The following is a 10,371-nucleotide window of genomic DNA, read 5'->3' as shown; positions in this document are numbered from 1 at the left end:
GCCTCAATACGGCCTACAGGGGCAATACGGCCGTATTGAAATTTTTGAACTTCAATACGGTCGTATTGAAGTTCAATACGGTCGTATTGAAGTTCAGAAATTTCAATACGGCCGTATTGAATTCAATACGGCTGTATTGAAGCTTCAATACGGCCGTATTGATTTCAGTACGGCCGTATTGAAGTTTCAGAAACTTCAATACGCCGTATTGAGTTCACTGTGGCCATATTGAAGCTTCAATACGGCCGTATTGGGGTTTAGTACGGCCGTATTGGGCTTTTTCCTTCCACTTCTTTATTTTGAGCTATTCTAAGACCTCTAGACCTACAGAGAACCCTCCTAGGGCCTTCGAGGAGTCCTTCTGGCTGATTATCCTTCAGTCTTCGAGAGTCTTCAAGCTTTATTTCCGACCCGGACAATTTTAGGGGTCTACAATAGTAAACAGTACATACGAAAAATTTGAAATGAGATAAGATACATGTAGAGAAGTAAAGTGTACAACATAAGGAATCAACTAGCCAATATACATCATCCAATGAAACATACACACCCCCACACTTATTCAAGAACTTATTCCCAAAACAATTCCAAAGCTCCAAAACTCCCTAAGGTTAAGGTAATCATGGTTTTTCGCTTAAGGCTTGTAATGAGCTTCAAACAAAAAAGGGGAAGTAGGCTCAGCAGGGGTTATTAGAGGAGTTAATTCAAGGTAGGCTTATTTGGCTAGAGGCTTATGAGAATCAAAATGCCTTAATCATATCCAAACATGCATGTGAATCAAGAAGTATCAAACAGAGTCAAGACAAGGCAACTGTGCAAGCAATCAAGAGGCATAACATGTAACGTCTAAAATATACATATTAATCCTAGTTTTATACGTTTATAGATAGTTATATATATATATATATATATATATATATATTTAAATTGAGAACACAATTGAGTAATAAGAGCAAATACATATAAATAACTTAAAAGGATCTTAAAATATTTACTAAGATATGTACATCATTTTAAACTACTCATATATCTTACATTATTATTTTTAACATTTACACACATATTATTCTACACGCATTACCTATTCTATATATATATCTTGTTATTTTACACGACTATTACAATGATATTTACATTTGTGGTGGTGGAAACAAGTTCACAATAAGATTTATATGATTTGTCGGTGGTAAAAAGAAAGTCACGATAATAGGTCCATCTATGGTGGTAGGGTTTTCTTGATCGGGGAAGAAAAAGAACGAAGACAGTGCGATGCCTTGGAATGTGACAGAGTTAGAAGTAGCATCTATTCCCCAATTACCCCCGGGGAAAACGGCAGTGATCACTCCTGTAAAAGGACCTGGGATAGCTGGGAGATCCATCTTTTTTATAATATATTAAATTTTTCACAACAAGAAATAAGGAGTGAGAACACTTACTAAATAAATATATTAATTAAATAAAGAACAAGATTATATATATAATAACATAAAAATTAAATAATAAAATTTGAATCATTTTAATAGTGACTAGTCAGGATAAATGAGCATTATTGTAATATCAACCAAATATCAGCAGAATATTTTACCATGAATGATTACTCATTTAAATCTCCAAGGTCAAACCTCCAGCTATAAATAATTCAAACTTTATCTTCTATGGCCATAGAACAATATTTATCTTCATAAATACGTGAAGAAATATTAATAATATGAGTTAAAGAGACTTTAACAAAACTATATCGTAGTTGATTATAAATATATTTACAATAAATATATTTATGTAAAAAGAATATATTAATAGTACCAATAACATAAATAAAAATGATAATCATTATAAAATAATGAAACAATATAAAATATGAACACCTTAATAATTATTATAGACAAAAATAATCAAAGGTTAAGCAAATAAATGAGGTTAGGGACACCCCACTAAATAAATATACATAAAAAATAACATAAATAAATAAACATAATAGTATATAAAATTTTAAAAAGATAAGATTCTCCTCCCCTTGTCTTAAAAATATAGGTTTGTAATTATGTAGATTTTTACTGCGCGCTTCCTCTTTTCTCCTTTCTCTCTTCCCTCTTTTGATTAAATTTGGGTTGCTTCGTGACTCTCATTTTAATGTAATGAAAGCCTATTTATAGGGGAAGGAAGGCGCACTGAATTTACAGATTTGAGGTACAATTCTTTTCTTCGTAATGATTTGTAATTGTGATTCAGTAAATTTCAGTTCAGTAAATTTCAATTCCGCACATGTGCTTAGTTAATTTATGAATTTACAACTACATTCACTGCACCCTATATTCAGCACATAAATGCATATATATAAAAATCTTTTGCCACGTAGCTGCAAGTACACGCACCACGTGATTGTATATATATCTAAAAGTCCTTTGCCATGAATCAGCGAGTGTATCTATACTACAAAATTATATTCGTTGATAAGATTGAAAACAATTTATTCAATTATTATAAAACTCATCCGTATTAACTATCTACATATGTATATATAAGATTTAATATAATAACTTACGTTAAATATTTAAGATTTTAATACTAATAATTAAAGAATTATTAAATATCTCTAAAAGTATAAAAAATCATTAAATTATTAATTATTAAATATTTCTATTAAAAGGATAAAAATCATAATGTATCAAATTAAAACATCTATTTATCAACTATTTATTATTATTATTATTATTATTATTATTATTATTATTATTTTAAGAATAATATAATAATAACAAGGTTGAGAATATTGTAGTAAAAATTTCAGAATATTACATAACACACACAAGAAGGAACAGAGAGTGGCTCAAATCCTCACACAGGGTATATCTGTCACAATTAAAACAACCTCTCAAACCTCAAAATCATCTTTCCAAGCAGAGAAAAACAGGGATTTCAAACCATATAGTATCAAGAAACTCCTATCCAAGAATGAAGTAAGTGCCTACAAACAATCAAAACCCAGAAATCAAAGAGAAACATGCAAAACTGTACATAAAAACTAAACATAAAACCTAGACGCAAAAATAAAAATTAAACCGTACAAACATATAACCAAAACAGTTCCCCCCCACACTTAAATCACACATTATCCCAATGTGGCACAAACAGAAGATCAGAACAATCAGAACAATCAACAGAATTGGACATGTGCAATAAAAGTAAAGAAGGAGAGGGGGAAAGAAAATTCCCTAAGTCATGGCAGCGGAAGAGAAGCAGGGTCAAGCAGAGACGTCTCCTCTACAACAACATCCAACAAAGATGGATTGCTGAGGAATGGCTTCAGCCGGTGCCCATTGACTTTAAAGCTCTTATCTGTGGATTCACTTTTGATTTCAACTGTACCATAAGGATAAACATTAGTAACAACAAAAGGTCCAATCCACTTTGATCGTAACTTACCACCCATGAGTTCGAGCCGAGAATTGTACAAGAGAACTTGCTGGCCAACCATGAAGTCCTTCCTAGCTATCAAGCTGTCATGGAACTTCTTGGTTTTCTCCTTGTAGAATTTTGAATTCTCGTAGGCTTCCAAGCGGATCTCATCAAGCTCATTTAGTTGCAGCCTCCTTTCCTCACCAGCCTGATCAATGGAGAAGTTGCAGGTCTTCACAGCCCAGTAGGCCCGATGCTCAATCTCAACAGGTAAATGACATGCCTTGCCAAAGAAAACCCGATAAGGAGACATCCCTATGGGTGCTTTGTAGGCAGTCCTATGCGCCCAAAGAGCATCATCCAACATGTTACTCCAATCTTTTCTGTTGGGCTGGACAATCTTTTCTAAGATTCTCTTGATCTCCCTGTTTGAAATTTTAGCTTGCCCATTAGTTTGGGGGTGGTAGGGTGTAGAAACTCTGTGCACTACCCCATACTTCTTGAGCAAGGCCTGCATAGATCTGTTACAAAAATGGGTGCCTTGATCACTAACAATAGCTCTGGGTACTCCAAACCTGCAGAATAGGTGAGATCTAACAAAATCTACAACAACTCGAGCATCATTAGTTCTGGTGGGTTTGGCTTCCACCCATTTTGAAACATAATCAACAGCTAAAAGAATGTAGGAAAAACCAAAAGAACCAGGAAAGGGACCCATGAAATCAATACCCTAGACATCAAACACCTCACAGAATAGCATGGGCTGCTGAGGCATTTGTTGTCTCCATGTAAGGGATCCTCCTGCTCTCTGACACTGCTCACAAGTGCTGCAAATCTTCCACGCATCCTTGAAGATGGTGGGCCAGTAAAAACCACAGTCAAGCACCTTGCGAGCTGTCCTCTAAATGCCTAGATGGCCACCTGGTGCGGAAGAGTGACAAAATTGTAGGACCGAATCGATCTCATGATCTGGTAAGCATCTCCTAATCACCTGGTCACTGCACAACTTCCACAAATAGGGGTCATCCCAAATATAATTCTTAGCATCACTCTTAATTTTATCAATTTGAGCTCGTGATGCCAAGGGAGGAAAAACAGAAGCAACTAAAAAATTAACAATGTTTGCAAACCAAGGGGTGGTATAAACAGAAACAGAAGAAATAATCAACAAATTTTCATCAGGAAAATTATCCTAGATGGGCAAGACGTCAACACTCTCCTCAGCCCTTTCAATTCTGTTGAGATAGTCTGCCACTAGATTCTGAGCTCCACTCCTGTCCCGGATGTCCAAATCAAACTCCTGCAGCCAGCGCATCCATCTGATCAATCTGGGCTTTGACTCAACCTTTTTCAGCAGGTACTTCAGAGCTGCATGGTCAGTATAGACAATAACACGAGAACCAAGCAAATAAGATCTAAATTTATCAAGAGCAAAAACAATGGCAAGAAGCTCTTTCTCTGTGGTAGTGTAGTTTGCTTGGGCAGCGTCCAAAGTCCGGGAAGCATAATATATCACTTTGGGCAACTTGTCAACTCTCTGTGCCAGGACAGCTCCCAATGCATAATTGGATGCATCACACATCAGCTCGAATGGGACTGTCCAATCAGGTGCCTGAATGATTGGAGTGGTGGTGAGTGCTTCCTTGAGGCAGTCAAAAGCCTGTTTACACCTGTCATCAAAAACAAAATCAACATCTTTTTGTAGCAGATTGGATAGTGGAAGGGCCTTCTTGCTGAATTCTTTGACAAAGCGCCTATAGAAACCTGCATGGCCAAGAAAAGATCGAACCTCTCGCACGCAAGAGGGGTAAGGCAACTGTGAAATAACAGAGACTTTTGCAGGATCTACTTCTATGCCCTTACTATAAATAATATGCCCTAAAACTATACCCTGTTCAACCATGAAATGACATTTCTCAAAATTAAGAACAAGGTTAGTCTCAATGCATTTATTCAGAACTCTATCCAATCTATCCAAACATGCATCAAAAGAGGATCCATATACAGTAAAATCATCCATAAACACCTCTATGCAATTTTCAAGATAATCGCTAAAAATACTGAGCATGCACCGCTGGAATGTGCCAGGGGCATTGCATAGGCCAAAAGGCATCCTTGTATAAGCAAAAGTACCAAAAGGGCATGTGAATGTGGTCTTTTCCTGATCCTCAGGAGCAATGTGAATCTGAATATAACCAGAGAACCCATCAAGAAAATAGTAATGAGTACCTGCCAGACGCTTAAGCATCTGATCAATGAAGGGCAGAGGAAAATGATCCTTCCGGGTTGCTTGATTCAGCCTTCGGTAGTCGATGCAGACCCTCCAACTGTTTTGCACTCTAGTGGGAATGAGCTCATCCCTCTCATTTTTCACAACAGTGAGGCCTGTCTTCTTGGGGACCACCTGGACCGGACTCACCCACTGACTATCTGATATAGGATAGATGATCCCAGCTTGAAGAAGCTTGGTCACCTCCTTCTTCACTACATCCAAAATGATAGGGTTGAGTCACCTATATGGATGTCTCACTGGTTTAGCTCCATCCTCCAATAATATCTTGTGCATGCAAGTGGATGGACTGATACCAGGAATGCCCGCTAGGGTCCAACCGATGGCTTTCTTATGCTTTTTTAGAACCTGCAACAATTTCTCCTCTTGAACAGCATCAAGGGAGGTGGAAATGATCACTGGAAACTTCTCATCATCCTCCAAGTAAGCATACTTGAGGTTCTCTGGAAGAGGCTTTAACTCTGGTGTGGGTGCTGGCTGAACATCAGAAAGAACCAAAGAAGAGAGAAGGGGTTCCGCAGCCTGTACCTCAACCTGCAAGTCAGATTCTTGTGTACTTCCTGAAACATGGTTAGTGCATTCTGACTCCAAAGAATTAATATCCAGAGGTACAACACCGAAAACATCAGATACAAAATTAGATTCAAAATCAAACTCAGAAACATAATCAGATTCAGATTCAGTGCATGCAAGAGAAGTATATAGATCAGATAGAAAACAATGTTTCTTATCATGCAAAGAATAAAAATCAGAAGCATACTGATCAACAACATCATCAAGTATCTCAGCATGAAAAATAGAATGGTCCTCAGATGGATGTTTCATGGCATCAAGAATATTAAAATGGACAACACTATCACCAAACTCCATGGACAATGTACCAGCATACACGTCAATCTTAGTTCGGGATGTTTTCAAAAATGGTCTGCCTAAAATGATTGGGGCAGAACCATGGGAGAATCCCTCCTCCATGTCAAGCACATAAAAATAAGCAGGAAAAATTAGTTCACCAACCCGAACTAAGACATCCTCAATGAAACCTGTAGGGTGGGCGACACTTCTATTTGCCAACTATATCACCACACCCGTAGGTTGCATAGGACCAAGAGACAGAGATTTAAAAATGGACAGAGGCATGACATTTATAGAAGCACCCAAATCAAGCATGGCATTTTCAAATTTGTTATTCCCAATAATACAAGGTATGTAGAAAGTACCTGGGTCCTTACATTTTTCAGGAATGTGAGGAACAGATTTACCTGAGTGTTGAGACATTTCTGCCCATGCTGATTCGCTCATTGCCCTTCATTTTCCTCTTATGAGTGCACAACTCCTTCAAGAATTTTGCATATCTGGGAATTTGCTTGATGGCGTCTAGTAGAGGTATGTTCACCTCCACCTTCCTGCAGGTCTCTAATATCTCCTTGTCCACCTCTTCCATCTTTTTGCTTGGAATTGATTTTGGTGGAAATGGAAGAGGGATAGGAGGCTGATGCAGATTATCACTGTGTGTAGAACTAGAAGAAGGTCCACCTGCATGTAAATTTCGGCTACTACCTGTATGGCCCTCTTTCTCAAGTGTAGGCTCAGGTGGAGGTACAGCAGCTGTAGGTGCTGGTTTTTCAACTTGTTTGCTAGACCTCAAGGTGATGGCACTCACATTCTTTGGATTTTGCACAGTCTGTGAAGGTAACTTGTCTGAATTTTGGGACTGTGCCTGATTGAGCTGAGTTTCCATCTGACCCATTTGATTTGTCAAACTTTGAATGGAAGCTCTGGTCTCTTGTTGGAACTGCATGTTTTGAAGAGTCATCTGCCTCACTAACTCCTCCAATGAAGGTTTAGAAGTAGAAGGTTGAGGAGCTCGTGGTGCAGGAGCTTCATGTTGTCTCTACTTGATGGAGGAGGCCCATGGGCTAAGGGCCCAACTACTAGAGCAATGGCAAGAAGGATGCATGAAGAGTGGGCCCAAGCCCAAGAAAGGCCCATCACTTTATTTTGTTGGGCTTTAGCCCAAGCCCATTAGATTAGAGTTAGAATAGGATTGGGCCTTAGTGCCTTGTATTTCTTTTGGGCCTTGTATTTTCGGCCTTGTAGTGTAGGATTTTCATTAGAGGTCATGTGAATTTAGAGTTAATTAGGTTACATGTGAATCTACATTAGCATGTAATTAGAAGCACATTTGGTGTGCATTTCGGCCATGTGCAACACATGCACATGGAGTGATCCGAAATGCAACTCAAATGGCCTCCTAATTACATGCCAAATGAGAGCACATGGAGGGGGTGGCCGGTTGGCACCAAAATTTGAATTTAGAATTCAAATTTTGGCGCCTAGAGTTAAGTTAACCATACCATGGTTTTACTTAACTCTAGGTGAACCCAACTTAAACCCTTAACCTAATTTCTATTATAAATTCCTTTATGGCCGGATTGTATAACACTTTTGGATGATATATTGATGAGATTTCTTTCCATAGAAATTGCCTATCCGAAAGTCACTCTCCCTAACTCTACCCTACTTGAGATCCTCTCCTTGTAGAGCTAGGAAATTCTTCCTTCTTCCGGACTTAGCTAGACGCAAGCTAGAGTCACATTGGTGCTTCTTGGAGCTTCCATTCCTTGTCAATCTTCCAAGGAACCGAGGAGCATTGAGGGAATTCTTGAGGATTTCCAAGTGGAACCTCATCAAGTGGTATCAAGAGCTTCGGTCTTCAAGAGATAAGTTCATCTTCTTGAATTTTGATCCGTGGTTCCAAATTGTTCTTGTGTTCATCTTGAGTTCATCCTGTTCAATTTTTGAGTTCATGTCACTATTGAGTTGATTCCTTCCTAGATCTAGTTTTTGTTTCAAAATTTGATGGATCTAGTTTGTATTGCTTGAATGATTCATATGCGCCTATGTTATATGCTTTCATGAATCATGCTAATTTCTTCTTGTGTTTAATTAGGAATTTTCTGCCTATTAGCCTTTGATTTTGTTTGAGTCTTCTTTGCATCTTATTCGGTCAATTAAATGCTTGAGTCTTTTATTTTTAAATCCATGTCTAGTAGGTTTGTGTAGTTCTTATATGTTCATCTATCTTAGCTATGCTTGTTGATGCTTGTTAATTTTTGATTTGCATCTTGAAACAATTTTCTGGATTTGGCCGAGATCCATTTCTTTTCTTTGGTATAAGCTCATGAATTTTGTTTCATTTTTGAGTTCATAAACTACTACTAGATCATTAGTAGTTTTCTTAGAATTTTAGGCTTCCAAAATTTTTTGAAAATGTCTTACAAAAAATTTTTAATTCCGTGAGGTTTGATTTTGTTTCATTGGTGTGTGCTGGAAAATTGTGTTTGGATTGCAATTTGAATTTGAAAATTGGAGCCAAAACCGTGCATGTGCTACATAAACCAACCAAGCATCAAAAGCATGTCACATGTTCATTACATTTTGACCTAATTTGTGTGGCATTTGAATTTCAATTTGAATCCGGTTTTGGTGCTTCATTTAAGGTGTGACCGAGAATTTGTGAGGTTCTTTTAAAGAAAAAGGCAACTCCTAAGATTTAAAAAAAAAAAGAAGAAAAGAAAGTTCAAAATCAAAAGTGAATTTTAAAAAAAAAAATATGCTAAACCTAATTTGAAAAGCAAAAGCCAAATTAAGGAGTTTAATTTCTCAATTTGTTCTTCTCGGTTTCTACTTGTTTTGGATTCATTAAAAGAAATTTTCAGCTCACCTATTTTTGAGTGTTTGGTTTTGTGCATCTACTCTAGAACCTTTCTTAGGTTTGTTCTTCCTTGACCTAGTTTAATCTTGTCTTTTGTCATCTATATTCACTTCTTCTACTCTAATCTTCTTTCCTATAACTCTTCCATACTTGTGTTGTTTGTATTCATCATGGAACTCAAATGTGACCTATGCTTGACCTAGTTTATCTCCTTAGAAGCTAGTTCTACAAGGGTCATCAAAAGAGGACTAAGAAAAGGAGGAGGAAAGGGAAAAGGAGGTTTTCGGATTTGGCTATCAAACACCAAACACTTGTGGCTGGAAATTTGAAGTGGCTGGACTAGCATTTCCGTGGAGAATTCTTGGAGATTCAATTGAAGATTGTATTTGAATTTTAAAAAAAAATGTATAAGCATTAGTGACGGATTTTTAGTGACCGATTTTACCTTACTAATTTGAATTTTTTGTTGCAAAATTTGGTCACTAATCCATCACTAATTCTTTGTGGCTGTTTTTAATATTTCATTTCAGCCACTTGTTCTTTGTTGTTAGTACTTTGTATTTGGCCTTTACAAGGAGTGTCTTTGGTGCACAACCATCTCTCCTTAAGTTTACAATTTTCGTTAGTACTTGGTGGGAGTGGTCCTTGATTGATCTTTGGTATCTCTCAAGCTCTCACCTTAGGACACGTTTAGGTAGTTTAATTTTTTGTTGCTTAATCCTTGTTTTACTTGCTTTCATACGTCTAGCTTATCATAGTTCACAAAAACATCAAAAAAATCATTTTCATTGAAAAGAATTTGGTAGAGATTAACTACAAAGGGGATTAGTAATTTTTACTTGAAGAGGCTTGGTTTTTAAGTGGCTCTTAATAGCTCACCTCCCTCCAAAGTTCAATTTGTATACATAATCCTCTAAGTACTTAGTCTTAACCTTGCATAAAAACAATTGATTTTCAAAAATCATTTCTC

General features: G+C 37.0%; 1 protein-coding gene across 1 annotated transcript; it reads right to left on the bottom strand.

The window, feature by feature from the left end:
• Positions 1–3,217: 3,217 nt before the first annotated feature.
• LOC145954866 (uncharacterized) lies at positions 3,218–4,242 on the bottom strand. Its single transcript, XM_083069553.1, has 3 exons — positions 4,142–4,242; positions 3,424–3,917; positions 3,218–3,360 (listed from the first exon to the last, which is right to left on the bottom strand). The coding sequence occupies exons 1-3, from the start codon at positions 4,240–4,242 to the stop codon at positions 3,218–3,220; spliced, it is 738 nt and encodes a 245-aa protein (XP_082925679.1).
• Between the last annotated feature and the right edge of the window lie 6,129 nt (positions 4,243–10,371).

This window comes from Cajanus cajan, chromosome 2 (genome assembly GCF_000230855.2).
Source record: "Cajanus cajan strain Asha chromosome 2, NIPB_CcT2T_4, whole genome shotgun sequence".
NCBI classification, from domain to species: domain Eukaryota; kingdom Viridiplantae; phylum Streptophyta; class Magnoliopsida; order Fabales; family Fabaceae; genus Cajanus; species Cajanus cajan.
This window is presented reverse-complemented; position numbering and strand designations above follow the sequence as displayed.